Source organism: Nerophis ophidion, linkage group LG23, assembly GCF_033978795.1.
Source record: "Nerophis ophidion isolate RoL-2023_Sa linkage group LG23, RoL_Noph_v1.0, whole genome shotgun sequence".
Lineage (NCBI taxonomy): Eukaryota > Metazoa > Chordata > Actinopteri > Syngnathiformes > Syngnathidae > Nerophis > Nerophis ophidion.
In genome coordinates this window covers 18,138,594-18,162,969 of record NC_084633.1, presented here as the reverse complement: position 1 = coordinate 18,162,969, position 24,376 = coordinate 18,138,594, and the positions used below count along the sequence as shown (strand labels likewise).

The 24,376-nt window shown below is 42.4% G+C and overlaps 1 protein-coding gene across 1 annotated transcript in view; it reads left to right on the top strand.

Annotated features, from left to right (window-relative positions):
• The window catches only part of cacng1b (calcium channel, voltage-dependent, gamma subunit 1b), a 39,452-nt gene extending 16,187 nt beyond the window's left edge, over positions 1-23,265 (top strand). The window contains exons 2-4 of the mRNA XM_061885088.1: positions 20,536-20,610; positions 21,059-21,196; positions 22,975-23,265. Of these exons, the coding sequence (XP_061741072.1) occupies positions 20,536-20,610; positions 21,059-21,196; positions 22,975-23,207 (446 nt within the window). The 3' untranslated portion in view covers positions 23,208-23,265. The remainder of the gene's footprint in view (positions 1-20,535; positions 20,611-21,058; positions 21,197-22,974) is intronic.
• Positions 23,266-24,376: the final 1,111 nt, after the last annotated feature.

Here is a 24,376-nt window from a genome sequence, read left to right as displayed (position 1 = left end):
GAACAAGGACGCTAAAGGCGGCCGCAATACACCGCTTCCCACCTACATCTTTCTTCTTTGACGTCTCCATTATTAATTGAACAAATTGCAAAAGATTCAGCAACACAGATGTCTAGAATACCGTGGAATTATGCGATTAAAGCGGACGACTTATAGCTGGGATCGACGCTTGATTAAAATGTCCGCTACAATCCGTGACGTCACGCGCATGCGTCATCATTCCGAACCATCTTCGCTTGACCTCTTTGTTCCATAGAAAAGCTTCACCGTCATCTTTCGGGAATGTAAACAAGGAAGCTAAAGGCGGCCGCAATAAACCGCTTCCCACCTACATCTTTCTTCTTTGATGTCTCCATTATTAATTGAACAAATTGCAAAAGATTCAGCAATAAAGATGTCTAGAATACTGTGTAATTATGCGATTGAAGCAGACGACTTATAGCTGGGATCGACGCCTGATTAAAATGTCTACGACAATCCGTGACGTCACACGCACGCGTCATCATTCCGAACCATCTTCGCTTGACCGCTTTGTTCCGTAGAAAAGCTTCACCGTCATCTTTCGGGAATGTAAACAAGGAAGCTAAAGGCGGCCGCAATAAACCGCTTCCCACCTACATCTTTCTTCTTTGACGTCTCCATTATTAATTGAACAAATTGCAAAAGATTCAGCAACACAGATGTCCAGAATACTGTGTAATTATGCGATTGAAGCAGACGACTTATAGCTGGGATCGACGCTTGACTAAAATGTCTACTACAATCCGTGATGTCACGCGCACGCGTCATCATTCCGAACCATCTTCACTTGACCGCTTTATTTCCATAGAAAAGCTTCACCGTCATCTTTCGGGAATGTAAACAAGGAAGCTAAAGGCGGCCGCAATACACCGCTTCCCACCTACATGTTTCTTCTTTGACGTCTCCATTATTAATTGAACAAATTGCAAAAGATTCAGCAACACAGATGTCCAGAATACTGTGTAATTATGCGATTGAAGCAGACGACTTATAGCTGGGATCGACGCCTGATTAAAATGTCTACTACAATCCGTGACGTCACGCGCACGTTTTCAACAGGATACTTTGCGCGAAATTAAAAATTGCAATTTAGTAAACTAAAGCGGCCGTATTGGCATGTGTTGCAATGTTAATATTTCATCATTGATATATAAACTATCAGACTGCATGGCCTTTAAATACAGACATAATTCTATGAGACAAAAAAAAACCTCTTAATGCGACAAGAAAAAACAATAATCCTGTACTAGTACATTTGTAATGTTGGAAAAAAAATGAAATAAAAACATTTTTACGAGGAAAAAAACATAATACTATAAAAGAAAAAAGGCAAACGTTGTAAAAGTGTAATGTTAAACATTTTTCAAACAAAGACAGTTTTATGAGAAAAAAATGGGGATAGGTTTTTCAGAAAAGCAATAAAAGCCACAAAATGGCATTCTGTTGATAAGAGACAAGATGAACTGACTGGAAACAAGCTTCATGTCCACACTGGAGGAGATTGGAGTGCATCATCGACCTTGCAGGCTGACTAATAGAAGCCTTTAGTTACGGGGGAGTCATTAGAAAGGTAAACGTGTCATTTTGGTCATGGCCGCCTCGAATACACGCCACTGACTGCTGTCACCAAATGTCAAAGTACTGTATGTTTTTATAAATATATATATATCAGGAGTCAGCAACCCATAATGTTGACAGAGCCATATTGGACCAAAAATACACAAACAAATCTGTCTGGCTTCACGGTGGCAGAGGGGTTAGTGAGTCTGCCTCACAATACCAAGTTCCTGCAGTCCTGGGTTCAAATCCAGGCTCGGGATCTTCCTGTGTGGAGTTTGCATGTTCCTCCCACTTCCAAAGACATGCACCTGGGGATAGGCCCCTCCCACCTCCAAAGACATGCACCTGGGGATAGGCCCCTCCCACCTCCAAAGACATGCACCTGGGGATAGGCCCCTCCCACCTCCAAAGACATGCACCTGGGGATAGGCCCCTCCCACTTCCAAAGACATGCACCTGGGGATAGGCCCCTCCCACCTCCAAAGACATGCACCTGGGGATAGGCCCCTCCCACCTCCAAAGACATGCACCTGGGGATAGGCCCCTCCCACCTCCAAAGACATGCACCTGGGGATAGGCCCCTCCCACCTCCAAAGACATGCACCTGGGGATAGGCCCCTCCCACTTCCAAAGACATGCACCTGGGGATAGGCCCCTCCCACCTCCAAAGACATGCACCTGGGGATAGGCCCCTCCCACTTCCAAAGACATGCACCTGGGGATAGGCCCCTCCCACCTCCAAAGACATGCACCTGGGGATAGGCCCCTCCCACCTCCAAAGACATGCACCTGGGGATAGGCCCCTCCCACCTCCAAAGACATGCACCTGGGGATAGGCCCCTCCCACCTCCAAAGACATGCACCTGGGGATAGGCCCCTCCCACCTCCAAAGACATGCACCTGGGGATAGGCCCCTCCCACCTCCAAAGACATGCACCTGGGGATAGGCCCCTCCCACTTCCAAAGACATGCACCTGGGGATAGGCCCCTCCCACCTCCAAAGACATGCACCTGGGGATAGGCCCCTCCCACCTCCAAAGACATGCACCTGGGGATAGGCCCCTCCCACCTCCAAAGACATGCACCTGGGGATAGGCCCCTCCCACCTCCAAAGACATGCACCTGGGGATAGGCCCCTCCCACCTCCAAAGACATGCACCTGGGGATAGGCCCCTCCCACCTCCAAAGACATGCACCTGGGGATAGGCCCCTCCCACCTCCAAAGACATGCACCTGGGGATAGGCCCCTCCCACCTCCAAAGACATGCACCTGGGGATAGGCCCCTCCCACCTCCACAGACATGCACCTGGGGATAGGCCCCTCCCACCTCCAAAGACATGCACCTGGGGATAGGTTGATTGGCAACACTAAATTGGCCCTAGTGTGTGAATGTTGTCTGTCTATCTGTGTTGGCCCTGCGATGAGGTGGCGACTTGTCCAGGGTGTACCCTGCCTTCCGCCCGATTGTAGCTGAGATAGGCGCCAGCGCCCCCCGCGACCCCGAAAGGGAATAAGCGGTAGGAAATGGATGGATGGATGGAAATCTGTCTGGAGATAGTGTGTCATGAGATATAAATTGAAATATTAGGACTTAAAGGACACTAAATGAGCTACAATTGAGGCATGATGATGCAATAGACGGGTTTCCGCTAGCGGCGATTACCCATAATCCTTCGAGGCAGCCGCCATCTCGTCTGCGGCAGTTTTCTAAATATATTTCCAAACTTTTGCAGCAACAATGACGTCCACTTGGGGGAATTTGAAAGCAGTCGTAAAAGTTCCCTACAGCTAGATGGGGTTTGCCAAGCCAGGTATTTACAGAAATTGAAGGATATCGGCGATAAAGATCCGTACGAGATGGGAAAGCACGAATGGACTACGGACTTGAAATGTTATCCTGATGTAACTTACCCCAACTATTTGGTGAACAATGTTAGTGCCTACACTCTGGATGAGCTCAAGGGCTACAAGTCGCTCGAAGCGTACAATTACTTTGTGTGTTGATGGGTACAGGAAATGAAACTGGCTACAATGGAAGATAAATGTCTGCTCGTCGCTCGTGTTCGTCACTCTCAGAGATCAACTGATCCGTTTTTGGTGCCATGGGTCATATCAGAGAAGACGGATCGTGTTTTATCAGGACACTGTACGTGTATGGCGGGCATTGTGCGGAATATGTTCACATATTTCTGCATTGTAGTTTGCCAGTGAAGACGCGGGACAACACCACAGTCACACAGGAAAAATCAGCAGTCAAGAAAATTGGGTACAAGACCATACAGGACATTAACTTCACATCCGCCAAGACAATGAAGAGAAAGCTAGACAAGGCAATCGTATCTGGAGATACACCGGCACCATTAAAACAGAGGAAACTACCGGAGGTACAGAAGGGGACATGAGATGAACAGTCAGACTTGTACAGAGAATTAAAAACCAAACGAAAAATTAAGCCTGTCTTACTTTCTCTGAATCCAAGATATGCTAAAGACTATCGTCCAGAAGCGCTTGATAAAAAGTACCCAAAAGTATTTTCAGAACTATATGATTCTAACTATGCAACTGCAGAGTTTAGGGTTACTTGATTTAATTCATTCAAATTTTAATAAAATCGTCCAAAAATAAGCGGCGATTGCCTATCTTATATATAGAAGGTTATATTTGTGCAACAACGACGTCAGACGTCGAGCGTTATTAATCAATCAATCAATGTTTATTTATATAGCCCCAAATCACAAATGTCTCAAAGGACTGCACAAATCATTACGACTACAACATCCTCGGAAGAACCCACAAAAGGGCAAGGAAAACTCACACCCAGTGGGCAGGGAGAATTCACATCCAGTGGGACACCAGTGACAATGCGGACTATGAGAAACCTTGGAGAGGACCTCAGATGTGGGCAACCCCCCCACCCCTCTAGGGGACCGAAAGCAATGGATGTCGAGCGGGTCTAACATGATTATGTGAAAGTTCAATCCATAGTGGCTCCAACACAGCCGCGAGAGTTCAGTTCAAGCGGATCCAAGACAGCAGCGAGAGTCCCGTCCACAGGAGACCATCTCAAGCGGAGGCGGATCAGCAGCGTAGAGATGTCCCCAACCGATACAGGCGAGCGGTCCATCCTGGGTCCTGACTCTGGACAGCCAGTACTTCATCCATGGTCATCGGACCGGACCCCCTCCACAAAGGAGGGGGGGACATAGGAGAAAGAAAAGAAGCGGCAGATCAACTGGTCTAAAAAGGAGGTCTATTTAAAGGCTAGAGTATACGGATGAGTTTTAAGGTGAGACTTAAATGCTTCTACTGAGGTAGCATCTCGAACTGTTACCGGGAGGGCATTCCAGAGTACTGGAGCCCGAACGGAAAACGCTCTATAGCCCGCAGACTTTTTTGGGGCTTTAGGAATCACTAATAAGCCGGAGTCCTTTGAAGGCAGATTTCTTGCCGGGACATATGGTACAATACAATCGGCAAGATAGGATGGAGCTAGACCGTGTAGTATTTTATACGTAAGTAGTAAAACCTTAAAGTCACATCTTAAGTGCACAGGAAGCCAGTGCAGGTGAGCCAGTACAGGTATATATGTATGTATATATGTATATAAAGGTATATACAGTATAGGTATATATGTATGTATATATGTATATAAAGGTATATACAGTATAGGTATATATGTATGTATATATGTATATTAAGGTATATACAGTACAGGTATATATGTATGTATATATGTATATAAAGGTATATACAGTATAGGTATATATGTATGTATATATGTATATTAAGGTATATACAGTACAGGTATATATGTAGGTATATATGTATATAAAGGTATATACAGTACAGGTATATATGTATGTATATATGTATATAAAGGTATATACAGTATAGGTATATATGTATGTATATATGTATATAAAGGTATATACAGTACAGGTATATATGTATGTATATATGTATATAAAGGTATATACAGTACAGGTATATATGTATGTATATATGTATATAAAGGTATATACAGTACAGGTATATATGTATGTATATATGTATATAAAGGTATATACAGTACAGGTATATATGTATGTATATATGTATATAAAGGTATATACAGTACAGGTATATATGTAGGTATATATGTATATAAAGGTATATACAGTACAGGTATATATGTATGTATATATGTATATAAAGGTATATACAGTACAGGCGTAATGTGATCAAACTTTCTTGTTCTTGTCAAAAGTCTAGCAGCCGCATTTTGTACCAACTGTAATCTTTTAATGCTAGACATGGGGAGACCCGAAAATAATACGTTACAGTAGTCGAGGCGAGACGTAACAAACGCATGGATAATGATCTCAGCGTCTTTAGTGGACAAAATGGAGCGAATTTTAGCGATATTACGGAGATGAAGAAGGCCGTTTTAGTAACGCTTTTAATGTGTGACTCAAAGGAGAGAGTTGGGTCGAAGATAAGACAAGCACAGGCACAGTAGTTCCTCCTATGTTTTAATATCTATTTTAACCATAACACATTTTATCATCAATACAGAGAGCAACATAATTCAAAGTACCTGTTACAAAATGATCGGAGCAAACTTTATAATGTCGTTTTGCTGGATCAGGGGTAAATCCCACTCGATTGATTCTAGCTAGCCACAGTCGCTCGGTTTCTTTTCCCTGTTCTACTATAACCTTAGGGATATCGTAGGACTTTGTTGTTCTTTGTCCTGAATTGGCGCGGTTTACACAGCCCCAAACGACACGGGTGACCCATTTCTCACAAAAATAACAACGGAGGCGTCCTTGGTTACGAGTGTTTGTTTTGACACACAAGATGGCGGACAAGGGAATTGTGGGACGGTTGTGACGTCATCGGAAACCCATCTATATGTACATATACAGTTGATCTGCCGCTTCTTTTCTTTCTCCTATGTCCCCCCCTCCCTTGTGGAGGGGGTCCGGTCCGATGACCATGGATGAAGTACTGGCTGTCCAGAGTCGAGACCCAGGATGGACCGCTCGTCGGGACCCAGGATGGACCGCTCGCCTGTATCGGTTGGGGACATCTCTACGCTGCTGATCCGCTTGAGATGGTTTCCTGTGGACGGGACTCTCGCTGCTGTCTTGGAGCCACTATGGATTGAACTTTCACAGTATCATGTTAGACCCGCTCGACATCCATTGCTTTCAGTCCCCTAGAGGGGGGGGGGTTGCCCACATCTGAGGTCCTCTCCAAGGTTTCTCATAGTCAGCATTGTCACTGGCGTCCCACTGGATGTGAATTCTCCCTGCCCACTGGGTGTGAGTTTTCCTTGCCCTTTTGTGGGTTCTTCCGAGGATGTTGTAGTCGTAATGATTTGTGCAGTCCTTTGAGACATTTGTGATTTGGGGCTATATAAACAAACATTGATTGATTGATTGATTGATATAACTAGCCTAAATAGCATGTTAGCATCGATTAGCTTACAGTCAAGCAGTGACCAAATATGTCTGATTAGCACTCCACACAAGTCAATAACATCAACAAAACTCACCTTTGTGCATTCAAGTAAAACGTTAAGTTTGGTGGACAAAAATGGGACGAAAAAAGAAGTGGCATAAATCAGGTCTGAGAAAGTCGGAGAACGATGTACATGTAAACAAACTAGGGTGAGTTCAAGGACCGCCAAAATGAGTAGGACAAAACGGCGCCCGCCAAATACTCGAATCAGTGAAGCATGTTTAATACAACCAGTGTGCTTTAAAACAATTAGTGAGGTTTGGGTCATATTTGTCCTCCTACAGAAACCAAATTAAAACAAAATATATGTTTTTTTCCCCCTCATCATTTCAATTTTTCATATATTTTTGTAAAAGCTCCAGAGAGCCACTAGGGCGGCGCTAAAAAGCCGCATGCAGCTCCAGAGCCGCGTGTTGCCGACCCCTGATATATATATATATATATATATATATATATATATATATATATATATATATATATATATATATATATATATATATATATATATATATATATATATATATATATATATATATATATATATATATATATATATATATATATATATATATGTATATATATATATATATATATATATATATATATATATATATATATATATATATATATATGTATATATATATATATGTATATATATATATATATTAGGGGTGGGCAAATTAATGTGTTAATTATGAGTTAACTCATCATTCTATTAACGCCGACAATTATTTTATCGCACATTATTTTGTTAACGCCTTTTCTTAACAAGATGGCTCTTGGTAAAGATGGAACATTTGGCAAAAATACCGGACAATTCTGCAAATGTCATGGCTGGCTTACAGCGTGGTCACTCCGGGATCACTTACGACCGCCAGACAATTCTGGATGTGGATAGATCGGGCCGTTTTGGACTGAATGAGGCGTGCTAGCTAGCACGGGAATACTTTGCCGGCTACATCCAGCGGCCTGTGAAGCAGCGGAGTATATGTGTTGTCTGTCTATTTATGAATAATGCAGACCAGGAGTGTTGGCTGAGTTCTTAACGTTTACTTTCAGAGCGTGCATATCACAACATACAAGATGCCGTCATGGCGACACAACCTATACCGGGCTACCGCGCATGCTCCTCACTCCTGTTGCATGCTGGGTAGGGTAGTTCTTTTTTTCCCTGGCTCATAACATCACAATATAGTACCATGTATATGATGCGTTCAGTTTATCAAAGCACCAAGCAAACAATCGGAAAATTCCCATCATATCAATTCCTAGATATGGTCATAATTATTTTAAGTGCACTACGCAGAATAAACACAACATTATTAATATTGCTACTACGGATAATTTGATCAAAAATTCCCTAAAACAGCCCACTACCTATAATATAGGTTTTTTAAACATAAGATCCCTGATGAAAAAAATGTTTCTGCTGTTACCTCAGAAATTGCCTGTTCAGATGTTATGATTGTGGCTCAGAGATTTGTATGTAAATTATATTTATTTTCCATAACAAACAGGATAACTTAAATACCCTGGCAGTGGCAATAAGCTTAAATGTTTACATTTTTTAAGTTGATTTTCATCAAATATGCTATTTAACTGCTACTGTTTAACAAGGACTGATTTAAATTGTGTTTGCACAACAAATGTTTTGGCGCTTTTGTTCATGTGGGAGAATATTCCAATAAAGGTGCACTACACACTACTTTTGAATTCATTATTGGGCTTTGCGTATACAATGCAGTTAATCGCGATTAATCAGAGAAAAGGTGCGATTAACTTCGATTAAAATTTTTAATCGTTGCCCAGCCCTAATATATATATATAATCAGTTCTTTCTGAAGAGACTGTGTTCTCTACTACGATGACCACCTAACTCTGAGTCAATGCTGCTTATGTCATTGGATATTCCACGAGGAGCTCTGATAAAACAATAATAAAAGTAGGACAGACACCCTCCCCTTTAAGACAAAACTCATGTTTTGCCTTAAAGGGGAACTGCTCTTTTTTTTGGAATCCATTCACCATCATTGTGTAAGACAAGCACACGTATGGTTTTCTTTTTTTTTAATATACCGTATTTCCTTGAATTGCCGCCGGGGCGCTAATTAACTTAAAACCTCTTCTCACTACAGCGTTTACCAAAAGCATGCGGTAAAAGTAAGCATGCGCTAATTATTTTAAAACCTCTTCTCACTCCGGCGCTTACCAAAGGCATGCGGTAAATTTAGGCCTGCGCTTAAAAATTTGAGTGTGATGTAAGGATACCAGCATTAAAAGCACATTTAATAAAAAAAAACGTTGTCATGGTCTTACCTTTACTTATAAATGAAGTCCACGCCAGCTCCTTCTGATCAAAAGCGCCGATAACTTGTTTATAGAAGTCTTCTTTATCTTTCTTCAGTTTTAAAAGTCTCTCCGTCTCGATGGAGATCTTCCTTTATTACCTCCTGCTTCGATTGAAAGTCCAGTTTAGAAAACTTTTATTTTCATTATGTAATCCATGTTAAAAGTGCAAGCGAGAGGAAAAAAATAAACGATCGCTGCTTGTTGTCACTTTTTCTGCAGTAGAGTAGTCGCAAGAAGGATCACTAGCGCCCTCTACCACCAGGAGGCGGGAGTCATTTAATGACTCATATTTGACACACGCAGCTACGGTATGTTAATAAAACACAGCTGCTTACTGTTCTTTTTAGCATATTCATTAGCTTGGACCTTAAACCCTACTGAATAGCTCTTAATCTTCTTCCCTTTATGCGATTTCAAATTATTGAAATCAGCCTAAATCCATTTTGAAAATGATGACAGGGGAAGTGTCACTCGTGACGTGACGAGTTTGACCCGGCGGAAATTCGAGGCATATGCTAATTATTTTGCGAAACGAGTTTGACCCGGCAGTAGATCCAGGCAGGCGCACACTATATGTCCGGCGGCAATTCAAGGAAATACGGTCCTCCTAACTAGAAAATACATGCGGACAAAAGTCAGCTTACAAAGGAACCTATGGGAGTCTCGCTAATCTGTCTATAAAACGCTTAATAAACTTCCATGAATGTTTTAGTTTATATGTATTGTACACAACCCAAAACCAGTGAAGTTGGCACGCTGTGTAAATGGTAAATAAAAACAGATTTGCAAATCCTTTTCAACTTATATTGAATCGAATAGACGACAAAGACAAGATATTTGATGTTCCAACTGAGAAACTTAATTTTTGTTACTGCAAATCATCATTAATTTAGAATTTAATGGCAGCAACACATTGCTATAAAGTTGGCACTGGGGCATTTTTACCACTGTGTTACTTGGCCTTTCCTTTTAATGACACTCGGTAAATGTTTGGGAACTAAGGAGAACAATTTTCGGAGCTTTTCAGATGGAATTTATTTCCATTCTTGCTTGATGTACAATTTAAGAAATCATATTTTCACATTTTCATTGAGAGACCGGTCTGGTCTACACGTAATCCAGTCAAGTATCCACACTCTTTTACTATAAATCCACGCTGTAACACGTAGCTGGGGATTGTCTCGCTCAATTTTTTTTTCATCGGACATCACATGGACAAAGATGAGACCTCCCGGAGGAAAGTTTTGTGGTCAGATGAAACAAAAAATGAGCTGTTTGGCCACAATACCCAGCATTATGTTTGAAAGAGAAAAGGTGCGGTTTTTAATCCCAGGAACACCATGCTTACCGTCAAGCATGGTGGTGGTATCATTATGCTCTGGGCCTGTTTTGCTGCCAATTGAACTGGTGCTTTATAGAGAGTAAACGGGACACTGAAAAAGGAGGATTACCTCCAAATTCTTCAGGACAACCTAGGATCATCAGCCCAGAAGTTGGGTCTTGGGCGCAGTTGGGTGTTCCAACAGGACAATGAACCCAAACACACGTCAAAAGTGGTAAAGGAATGGCTAAATCAGGCTAGAATTAAGGTTTTAGAACGGCCTTCCCAAAGTCCTGACTTAAACGTGTGGACAATGCTGAAGAAACAAATCCATGTCAGAAAACCAACACATTTAGCTGAACTGAACTCAAGACAGCCATGACATTATGTTCTTTACAAGTGTATGCAAACTTTTGACTCAGTGCATTCTTAATCACACTAGATAGTAGAGATGCGTGGATAGGCAATTATATCATCCGCAACCGCATCACTAAAGTTGTCATCCACCTGCCATCCACCCGAACCAACATTTTATCAGAACCGCAACAGCCCGCCACCCGCCCATTGTTATATATCCGGAGTCGGTGACCTTTACCACAACAAGAGCTACTTTAACCCGTGTTACAAAGTAAAGAAGGCAATGGGAGCCGCTAACGTTCTCGCGAATATCCGATGGTGCTCAACCAGATATCGAGAAAAAGGCCGTGCTGTGAAGCTATTGCCTTTGACGCCTTCTACAACATTGATACTTTTTTTTTGTTTTTATTAGTAGATTGCACAGTACAGTACATATTCCGTACAATTGACCACTAAATGGTAACACCCCAATAAGTTTTTCAACTTGTTTAAGTCGGGGTCCACGTTAATCAATTCATGGTAACAGGTGCTAACCGTTTGCCAGTCCAGCAACATGTTGTATGCAGCTTCCTCAAACACACGTACAAGATTGAAAGGCATACTGGGTGACACGGAGTACACTGATGGTGGTGATATAAACAATTTTAACACTCTTACTAGTATGCCCCATGCTGCGAAGCCACACCAAACAACAATGACAAACACATTGCGGGAGAACATCCTCACAGTAACACAATATAAACGCAACACAACAAATACCCAGAATCCTTTGCATCCATGACGCATCCTGACTGTATTTTACACCCCCGTGCCCACCTTACCGACGCACAGGGGGTTGGGGGGTGGCAGGGTTTGCTGCTAGCGGGGTGTATAATATAGTCAGGAAGTCTCATGGATACAAAGGATTCCGGGTATTTGTTGTGTTGTTGCGTTTATGTTGTGTTACTGTGAGGATGTTCTCCCGAAATGTGTTTGTCATTCTTGTTTGGTGTGGCTTCACAATGTGGCGCCGATTAGTAAGAGTGTTAAAATTGTTTATATCACAACCATTAGTGTACTCTGTGTCACCCAGTGTGCCTTGCAGTCGTGTTCTTGTGTCTGCAGAGGCCACACACAACATATTGCTGGACTGGCAAGTAGATTGTACATTTTGGAGAAGGCGTCAAAGGCAAAGACTTCATAGCACGCCATAAAACTTATTAACTGGGTGACTGCCGGCAGACATTCTTGAGAATGTTTACGTCTCCTATTGTCTTCTTCGCTTTGTGACACGGGTACAAAATGGCTCTTAGAACGCTAAAAGTTATCGATCCCTGAACCATGTGTATCAAATATTTCCAAATGGTTCAACCGCCCGAATCTATTTCAAATCTATTTTTTCGTCATGTCACCCGCCCGACCCGCGGTTTATCCGCCGACTCCCCGGATGAGACCGCAAACCGCGCATCTCTACTAGTTTGGTCTTTAGGATGCACCAGTCTCGGTCTCAAGGTGTTGCCTGGTTTGAAGTGTACTAGGATGTTCTGTTGGTTAAAAAATATTTTCACAGATAGACATGATACATATAAAATAACAATATTTTAGCGTCAGTCCCCTTGTTCCTCCTCATCCACTCTGTTCTTGTTATTTCTGGAACTGGATGCACTTTTCATAACAGCCAGCTGGGGTACCCACGGGTTTTAAGGTCTTCCCTGAAATGCCTTTGCTGTCTCTCTTTGGTCTGTGGCCTAGTAGGACCAATATCAGCTCTGTGTTGTAGGGTTCTGATAAGGCCCAGTTTGAGTTCCAGTGGGTAGTGTGAGTCAAAAAGTAGGTATTAATCGGTAGTTTGGGTTTTCGGTAAATCCCAACATGGAGGCTCCTGTTTTGGACATCACAGTCCAAAAAAGGCAATTTACTGTCTTTGACTTCCTCACGTCTGAACGTGATGTTTTTGTCCACTGAGTTCTGTGCTCGGTGAAGGCTTGCACTTCTTGGTGTCTGGTTTTTACCCAAGTGTTTGAGACTAGATCTGACCAATATAGTCTGGAGCTTGAACTGATGAAGCCTACTGAGGTATTGGCACCAGTCTCTAGACTAAATCTGACCAATCTAAGTCTGAAACTTGAACTGATGAAGCCTACTGAGGTATTGGCACCAGTGGCTCAAAACTAGATCCGAACAATCTAAGTCTGGAGCTTGAACTGATGAAGCCTACTGGGGTATTGCCAACAGTCGCTGGACTAGATTTGACCAATCTAAGTCTAGAGCTTGAACTGTTGAAGCCTGTTGAGGTATTAGCACCAGCCCCTAGACTATCTGACCAATCTAAGTCTGGAGCTTGAACTGATGAAGCCTACTGAGGTATTGGCACAAGCCTCTAGACTAAATCTGACCAACCTAAATCTGGAGCTTGATATTATGAAGCCTACTGAGGTATTGGCACCAGTCTCTAGACTAAATCTGACCAATCTAAGTCTGGGACTTGAACTGATTGAGGTATTGGCACCAGTGGCTCTAGACTAGATCTGACCAATCTAAGTCTGGAGCTTGAACTGATGAAGCCTACTGAGGTATTGGCACCAGCCTCTAGACTAAATCTGACCAACCTAAATCTGGAGCTTGATATTATTAAGTCTACTGAGGTATTGGCACCAGTCGCTAGACAAGATCTGACCAATCTTAGTCTGGAGCTTGAACCGATGAAGACTACTGAGGTATTGGCACCAGTCGCTAGACTAGATCTGACCAATCTAAGTCTGGAGCTTGTACTGATGAAGCCTACTGGGGTATTGCCACCAGTCGCTGGACTAGATTTGACCAATCTAAGTCTAGAGCTTGAACTGTTGAAGTCTGTTGAGGTATTGGCACCAGCCTCTAGACTAGATCTGACCAATATAGTCTGGAGCTTGAACTGATGAAGCCTACTGAGGTATTGGCACCACTCTCTAGACTAAATCTGACGCTTGATATTATGAAGCCTACTGAGGTATTGGCACCAGTCTCTAGACTAAATCTGACCAATCTAAGTCTGGAACTTGAACTGATTGAGGTATTGGCACCAGTGGCTCTAGACTAGATCTGACCAATCTAAGTCTGCAGCTTGAACTGATGAAGCCTACTGAGGTATTGGCACCAGCCTCTAGACTAAATCTGACCAACCTAAATCTGGAGCTTGATATTATGAAGTCTACTGAGGTATTGGCACCAGTCGCTAGACAAGATCTGACCAATCTTAGTCTGGAGCTTGAACTGATGAAGACTACTGAGGTATTGGCACCAGTCGCTAGACTAGATCTGACCAATCTAAGTCTGGAGCTTGTACTGATGAAGCCTACTGGGGTATTAGCACCAGCCTCTAAACTATCTGACCAATCTAAGTCTGGAGCTTGAACTGATGGAGCCTACTGAGGTATTGGCACCAGTCTCTAGACTAAATCTGACCAATCTAAGTCTGGAACTTGAACTGATGATGCCTACTGAGGTATTGGCACCAGTCGCTAGACTAGATCTGACCAATCTAAGTCTGGAACTTGAACTGATGAAGACTACTGAGGTATTGGCACCAGTCTCTAGACTAAATCTGACCAATCTAAGTCTGGAGCTTGAACTGATGAAGCCTACTGGAGTATTGGCACCAGTCGCTAGACTAGATTTGACCAATCTAAGTCTAGAGCTTGAACTGTTGAGGTATTGGCACCAGCCTCTAGACTAGATCCGACCAATATAGTCTGGAGCTTGAACTGATGAAGCCTACTGAGGTATTGGCACCAGTCTCTAGACTAAATCTGACCAATCTAAGTCTGGAGCTTGAACTGATGAAGCCTACTGAGGTATTGGCACCAGTGGCTCAAAACTAGATCTGAACAATCTAAGTCTGGAGCTTGAGCTGATGAAGTCTACTGGGGTATTGGTACCAGTCTCTAGACTAAATCTGACCAATCTAAGTCTGGAACTTGAACTGATGAAGTCTACTGGGGTATTGGCACCAGCCTCTAGACTAGATCTGAACTGATGAAGCTTACTGAAGTTTTGGCACCAGTCGCTAGACTAGATCTGACCAATCTAAGTCTGGAGCTTGAACTGATGAAGACTACTGAGGTATTGGCACCAGTCGCTAGACTAGATCTGACCAATCTAAGTCTAGAGCTTGAACTAATGAAGCCGACACGGGTGAGAAGCCTCAAGAATACTTTCATTTATGTTTATTTACAAGTTAAAATGCATTTTAAAAAAGGCATAAGTTTCTCGTCTGTCATAAAGATTGTGAATTATGGGCAAAATCCCCCCCAAAAGTGCATTTATTCTTTAGTAACAAAACCCCAGCATGACAAAGCTCCATATTTCAAAGATTTGAAAAAGGGGCTGAAAATGCGTGAGAAGTTTCAAGTGTCAATACAACATATTTGAACTGTGTGCAACATAGGATGAAATAGGGGGATGATTGGTTGGGAAATTCCAAGTCAAATCCAGAGAACACATGCCCAGAGTCCTCTTGATATGCCTTTACATGTGGATGAATACATTGGACCAGCAGCCGACGCCTGTTGCTAGGTAACCTCTTTAGTAATTCTCTCTCATCCTGAGTAACAAACAGCTCCTCTGTTGCCTGGTGTGCATATATATATATATATACATATATATATATATATATATATATATATATATATATATGTATATATATATATATATACATATACATATATATATATACATACATATACATATACATATATATATATATATACATACATATACATATATACACATATATACATATATATACATATATATATACATACATATACATATATATATTAGATAGTACTTTATTCATTCCGTCATACATATACATATATACATATATATATATATACATATATATATACATACATATACATATATATATTAGATAGTACTTTATTCATTCCGTCATACATATACATACGTACATACATATACATACATCCATCCAGCCATCCATTTTCTACCGCTTATTCCCTTTTGGGGTCGCGGGGGGCGCTGGCGCCTATCTCAGCTACAATCGGACGGAAGGCGGGGTACACCCTGGACAAGTCGCCACCTCATCGCAGGGCCAACACAGATAGACAGACAACATTCACACTCACATTCACACACTAGGGCCAATTTAGTGTTGCCAATCAACCTATCCCCAGGTGCATGTCTTTGGAAGTGGGAGGAAGCCGGCACCCGGAGGGAACCCACGCATTCACATGCAAACTCCACACAGAAAGATCCCGAGCCTGGATTTGAACCCAGGACTGCAGGAACTTCGTATTGTGAGGCAGACGCACTAACCCCTCTGCCACCGTGAAGCCACATATATATATATATATACACATATATATATACATATATATATATATACACATATATATACATACACATATATATATATATATATACACATACATACACATATATATACATACACATATATATATATACACACACACACACACTTGGTGTGTGTGCCAACTTTGTGTGGACTCACGTTTGGTCAGTAGGTTGTGAGGGCCCCTCTTTCTACTATAGCTAGAATGATCACACACACACACACACACACACACACACACACACACACACACACACACACACACACACACACACACACACACACACACACACACACACACACACACACACTTGTTATTTCATATGTTGACCAGAGCGGGGGCACTTTTAAAAGCGACACACATCCATCCATCCATTTTCTACCGCTTATTCCCTTTTGGGGTCGCGGGGGGTGCTGGCGCCTATCTCAGCTACAATCGGGCGGAAGGCGGGGTACACCCTGGACAAGTCACCACCTCATCGCAGTCAATTTGAAAAATCCCTCCTTTTTGAGACCACCCTAACTTTGATAGATTTCACCACCAGGGGTGCAAATGAGACATTTTCCACTAGATGCAATTTTTTTTTCGTATTGAGACCATGATTTCGGTCCTAACTTCTTAGTGTCTCAAGAAGGGTAGAAATCCAAGAACACACACACACACACACACACACACACACACACACACTTGTTATTTCATATGTTGACCAGAGCGGGGGCACTTTTAAAAGCGACACACATCCATCCATCCATTTTTCTACCGCTTATTCCCTTTTGGGGTCGCGGGGGGTGCTGGCGCCTATCTCAGCTACAATCGGGCGGAAGGCGGGGTACACCCTGGACAAGTCGCCACCTCATCGCAGTCAATTTGAAAAATCCCTCCTTTTTGAGACCACCCTAACTTTGATAGATTTCACCACCAGGGGTGCAAATGAGACATTTTCCACTAGATGCAATTTTTTTTCGTATTGAGACCATGATTTCGGTCCTAACTTCTCAGTGTCTCAAGAAGGGTAGAAATCCAAGCACACACACACACACACACACACACACACACACACACACACACACACACACACACACACACACACACACACACACACACACACACACACAAACACACACATACACACACACACACACACTTGCATGTTATCCATCAGTGTGGAGAGGGAAAGCTTTATGGGTTTAATCTCAGGGAGAACCGATAGTGAAAAGTGGGAACACTGGTCTGGTCTCCCCGCAAAGAGGCTGCATATAGCGACAGCAAAGGGTTGGATGGAAAATATCATACTATTTGAAGATAATTCATTTTATGAAAATTAAGTTGAATTCATTATTTTTTATGTTGAAATATGAAAATTAGGTAAGAATACATTCCCTCCAAAAAAAAAAAAATCAAAAACTCGAAGTTATAATAACTAATACAATCGTATCCTTATGACCACAAATTCTACAATTATGTTGAAATCTGTCACGCCGTAGTTTATGTGTGTTCCTAGTTTTGATAGTAAATAATTAAAAATGTTCCTACCTTCACGCCAGGTCCAGAGTAGTTTGTTTGCATCGCGGAAGAACAAACCCCGCAGAAAGCTGCGACCCCCCCCCCCCCAACCCCGTCATGACAGAATGTCGCCAGCCCGCCGTTTTACCGCGTCGGACATGGAACGAGCAACATGAACTGTGGAATCACAAGACAGGAAGCAATGACGCCAGGCTGACTGACTGGCAAAGACAGGCTTAAATGAAGGTTTTGATAAGAAACAGGTGCGCGGTCCGAACACCAGAGGCAGGTGAAAATCATAAATCTGCATGATAACTTAACAAAACAAGGGGAGCGCAAAGAGGAACTAAAAGTCTAAAAAGTAACAAAAACATAATCCAGACCACAGATTATGACAGACCTCCAGCATCACAGTGCCTCGCCAGTGTATCAGAAACATCAAAGACCACAAAGGACATTAAAGACATTAAAGGAGCAGAGCTGATGCAACCAGCCATTTCTACATTCAGCTACAAAAGCAATACAACAATAAAAAACAAATAATAAATAACATATCGTCTGCTGGGGCGGGGGGGTTAGGGTTAGACGGAAAGCAACCAAGAGAGCCAACTCCACCCCCGGCCGCCCGCTTACTGAATGAAATGAATGAATTTAAAATTTATGTTGAAATATGACAATTAGGTAAGAATATCCATCCATCTTCTTCCGCTTATCAGAGGTCGGGTCGCGGGGGCAGCAGCTTAAGCAGGGAAGCCCAGACTTCCCTCTCCCCAGCCACTTGGTCCAGCTCGTCACAGGGCATCCCTAAGCGTTCCCAGGCCAGCCTTGAGACGTAGTTTTCCCAACGTGTCCTGGGTCTTCCCCGTGGCCTCTTACCAGTTGGACGTGCCCTAAACACCTCCCTAGGGGAGCGCTCGGGTGGCATCCTGACCAGATGCCCGAACCACCTCATCCGGCTTTACTTTGAGTTCCTCCCGGATGGCAGAGCTTCTCACCCTATCTCTAAGGGAGAGACCTGGAAACTCATTTGGGCCGCTTGTACCCGTGATCTTATCCTTTCGGTCATGACCCAAAGCTCATGACCATAGGTGAGGATGGGAACGTAGATCGACCGGTAAATTGAGAGCTTTGCCTTCCGGCTCAGCTCCTTCTTCACCACAACGGATCGATACAACGTCTGCATTACTGAAGACGCCGCACCGATCCGCCTGTCGATCTCACGATCCACTCTTCCCTCACTCGTGAACAAGACTCCTAGGTACTTGAACTCCTCCACTTGGGGCAGGGTCTCCTCCCCAACCCGGAGAGGGCACTCCACACTTTTCCGGGCGAGAACCATGAACTCGGACTTGGAGGTGCTGATTCTCATCCCAGTCGCTTCACACTCGGCTGCAAACCGATCCAGTGAGAGCTGAAGATCTTGGCCTGATGAAGCCATCAGGACCACATCATCTGCAAAAAGCAGAGACCTAATCCTGCGGTCACCAAACCAGATCCCCTCAACACTCTGGCTATGCCTCGATATTCTGTCCAGAAAAGTTATGAACAGAATCGGTGACAAAGGTGACAAAGTCTAAGGGTTTTTATTGAAAAACCAAGAGGGAAAGGAGGTAGCCTAAGTTCTTGGCTTTTGTGGTCCAGGAGAGCAGGCTGAGGCAGGCACACACTGTAGGTAGAATAACTCATAACGATGGTGCCGAGTGAAGTCCAAACCTACAGTCGTGGTCAAAAGTTTACATAAGCTTGTAAAGAATCAATCAATCAATGTTTACTTATAAAGCCCTATAACACAGGTGTCTCAAAGGGTTGCAAAAGCCACAACAACATCCTCGACTCAGATCCCACATCAGAACAAGGAAAAACTAAACCCAATGGGATGACAATGAGAAACTGTTAAAATAATCATGTACATATCACACAAACTTTTGTATGCTTAAAGTCTGTTGCCATAGTTATTAGCTATTGTGCTCAAGCTGCATTTTTTCCTATCTGTGCAAGGACGAAATGTCTTGTCTGAGAGGTGGCCTCAGCCACAGATGTTATCTTTGTTTTAGCCTGCTAACAACCAAGGACTTCAAGGACCTCAACGAAGATAAGATGACAGCACGCAGACGAAGCAGAAACAAGGAAATCACAAGGCCCTCAGCACATTCTGTCCCGTATCGTGCCAGCTGGACCTGCTTTGCATAATATATGTGACCACTCCTTTTCAAGGAGGCCTCACTGATGTCGACTGTATGACTCCTGAATAAATAGAGGGACGAGGGAGCTGTACCTTAGAGCGTAACGAGAGACTGTGACTAAGTGCGCAGCGCCATGCGTTCTCCTCATCAGCTAAATTGAACTCTGTCTCTGCATGGTTCCTATTGGTATTGGGACACCACAAACATATATAATATATAACAAACCCCAATTGTATGTACAATATTCCATTATATGTAACAGCTGCAGCATAAAATAAAATAAAGAGTAGATCCAGTAGAAAATATACATTATGAACAAAGAGAGGTCGCTAACCTGGAGGCGAGAATGTATTTTTAACTTCTCTCACTTTCTTTCTCTCCTCTTTTCTTCTCCTGCAGCAAAAAACTGCTCCTACTTCAAACATTTCACGTCGGGAGAAGAAGCGGAAGTTTTCGAAGTCAAGACCCAGAAGGGTAGGCTCAACCTCTCGCACGGCCATCGCTATATAGGAGCTTATCTGTAAATAAGAAGCGGCTTCATCATCCAATATACTTTTCTCCTCTGGCCAGACTTTCAGTCCCTGTTTAATTTATATTTCCAATTCCGAGCACCGGCCGCTTTTCCCGCTCACCGGCGCCTCGTCACTGCAGACAGCGAGAAAGAAAGCAACATGTAAAAGTGGCGACCATTTTCCTGGCACCCGGTTAGGGTTCTCAACAAAGGCGGGGAAAAAAAAAAAGGGCCACTTTGTTGTGTTTCCCGCAGCACCTTATCTGTCATGCAAATTATCCAGCGCCACTTTGTACAAATTGTTTTGAGCACGGGGCTAATTTAAACGCTAATTATGTGTGTCATGGCTCAATTACGTAACCCACGCCGGATTGCATCCCTAACCATGGAGTCTCTGCTGTACTTTGTCAGAGTACAACATCTCTGCGGCGGCCATCGCCGTTTTCAGCCTGCTCTTCATGTTCTTGGGGACCCTCTGTGTCATCTTCTCCTTCGGGAAGGGGCGGGACTACCTGCTGCGGCCTGCTGGGATGTTCTTTGCCTTCGCAGGTGCTCGTTGTCACACCTCGTGTTTTGAAATGCCACAAACCCAAAAACCAGTGAAGTTGGCCCGCTGTGTAATTGGTAAATAAAAACAGAATAAAATCATTTGCAAATCATTTTCAACCTATATTCAATGGAATAGACTGCAAAGACAAGATATCGAACGTTCGAAACGAGAAACTTGCTAAAATAAGCAGGGGCGTCCATGATAACATTGCTTGCTCACTCCAAAACCTGTATGTACCTTTCAGCATTAATGGTGTCTTCACAGATGTGTAAATTACCCATACCTTGGGCACTAATACACCCCCATACCATCACACATACTGCCTTTTCAGCTTTGCACCTATAACAGTCCAACTGGTTCTTTTCGTCTTTGGTCCAAGACGTCCACAGTTTCCAAAAACAGTTTGAAATGTGGACTTGTCAGACCACAGAACACTTTTCCACTTTGCATCAGTTCATCTTAGATGAGCTCGGGCCCAGCAAAGGCGGCAGCATTTCTGGGTGTTGTTGATAAATGGTGTTTCTGGGTGTTGTTGATAAATGGTGTTTCTGGGTGTTGATAGATGGATGGATAGATAGATAGATAGATAGATAGATAGATAGATAGATAGATAGATAGATAGATAGAACTTTATTGATTCCTTCAGGAGAGTTCCTTGAGGAAAATTTAAATTCCAGCAGCAGTGTACAGAGTTGAGATCAATTTAAAAAGTAAATAATGGGGGTTTAAATGGAAACAAAATAGAAAAACATTACAATGAGAATAAAAATAAAAAGCAACAATGGGAAAACAAATATAACAGTAAAATAAGAATATAAAAAGAGAAACTAGTGACCATGTTATGAAATCCAAATTGCACTGTTATTGTTTTGCATCCCCCGTCATCCTAGTACCCCCCGCCCCCCTTCCCAGAAATCAATCAAATGACTTGATTAAAAGGTTTTGACTTGCACTTACAGGTGTAGCGACAAACTGTAGTTAGTGACAGAGGTGGTCTGAAGTGTTCCTGAGCCCATGTGGTTATATCCTTTACACACTGATGTCGGTTTTTGATAAATGGCTTTGGCTTTGCATAGTAGAGTTTTTACTTTCACTTACGGATGAAGCGACGGACTGTAGTTACCGAGAGTGGTTTTATGAAGTGTGTGGTGATATCCTTTACACGCCAATGTCGCTTTTTGATGCAGTACCGCCTAGGAGATGGAAGGTCTGTGATGTCATCACTTACGTGCAGTGATTTCTACAGATTCTTGGAACCTTTTGATGATATAACGGACCGTAGATGCTGAAATCCCTAAATTCCTTGCAACAGCTTGTTGAGAAATGTTGTTCTTCAACAATTTGCTCACGCATTTGTCGACAAAGTGGTTGACCCTCGCCCCATCCTTGTTGGAGAACGACCGAGCATTTCGCGGAAGCCGCTTTTCTACCCAATCACGGCACCCGCCCGTTCCCAATTACCCCGTTCACCTGTGGGATGTTCCAAATAAGCGTTTGATGAGCATTCCTCCACTTTCTCAGTCTTTTTTGCCACAAGCGCCAGCTTTTTTGAAACACGTTGCAGGCATCAAATTCCAAATGAGCTAAATTTGACAAAAAATAACAAAGTTTATCAGTTTGAACGTTAAGTATCTTGTCTCTGCAGTCTGTTCAATGTAATATAAGTATTAGAAACTCATTTTATTCTGTTTTTATTTACAATTTACACAAGATGCCAACTTGACTGCTTTTGGGTTTTGTACATAGGAGCTACTCAACTAATTTATCCTCCACATAGGTCTCTGCATCATCATCTCTGTGGAGGTTATGCGGCAGTCTGTCAAGCGTATGATTGACAGCGACGAGACCATCTGGATCGAGTACTACTACTCCTGGTCCTTCACCTGCGCCTGTGCCGCCTTCACCCTCCTCATCCTCAGCGGAGTGGCGCTCCTCCTTATCTCCATGCCCCACATGCCCAGAAACCCCTGGGAGACCTGCATGGACGCGGAGCCTGACACCTTAGATTAGCGTCACAGCTGCACAACCGGGCTCCCAGCATCGAAATTGCATGATTTCATGTGCTCTCTAAAGAAGTTAGGAAGCAATTATATAGCGAAAAACTATTTTAAAATAGTCGTAGTCATTTTTTGGGGTTTTTTTTTGTACATGAATCAAATTTGATCACATTTGTAATTAAAAGTGAAGTGAAGTGAAGTGAATTATATTTATATAGCGCTTTTCTTAAGTGACTCAAAGCGCTTTACATAGTGACACCCAATATCTAAGTTACATTTAAACCAGTGTGGGTGGCACTGGGAGCAGGTGGGTAAAGTGCCTTGCCCAAGGACACAACGGCAGTAACTAGGATGGCACAAGCAGGAATCGAACCTGCAACTCTCAAGTTGCTGGCACGGCCACTCTACCAACCGAGCTATCTCTAAAGATAGAGAAAAGTGATGAGAGAAAAAAAAAGGAAATTCTAGGAAAAAGTTTTTTTTAAGGGAAGAATGTCAGAATATGCCAAATAAAATTAATTTTATAATAATTATTTATTGTATTATTATTATTTATTTAATTTTTGTGTTAATAATAATTAATTAAATTAATTTTTCATGATTTAATTATTAAATTAAATTAATAATTTAATCTTCTTGCCCTGGTCTGGGAATATGAGCCAATGATGTCATTGCGGCTTGTGCAGCCCTTTGAGACACTTGTGATTTAGGGCTATATAAATAAAGATTTATTGATTGAATAAACATAGCAATTCTAATACTCATACTTAATACTCTAATAATTATATTCAATTAAATATAACTAATTTGCATCAACAAAATGTACTGCATTTTTGTCCATTAAAAATGGATGGATAAAAAAACAATCAAACGATATCGTGGAAAAAATCCTACATTTCTTTCGAAACTGATTTTCATACTTTTACACAAACTTTTTTTTAAAAAAAAAACAAGAATAATCGTGTTATTGTGTGAGAAGAAAAAAAGAAAAAAGATCACATACCGCATTTCCTTGAATCGCCGCCGGGGGCGCTAATTAATTTAAAACCTCTTCTCACTCCGGCGCTTACCAAAGGAATGCGGTAAATTTAGGCCTGCGCTTAAAAAAATGATTGTGATGTAAGGATACCATCATGAAAAGCACATTTAATAAAAAAACGTTATTATGGTCTTAACTTTCCT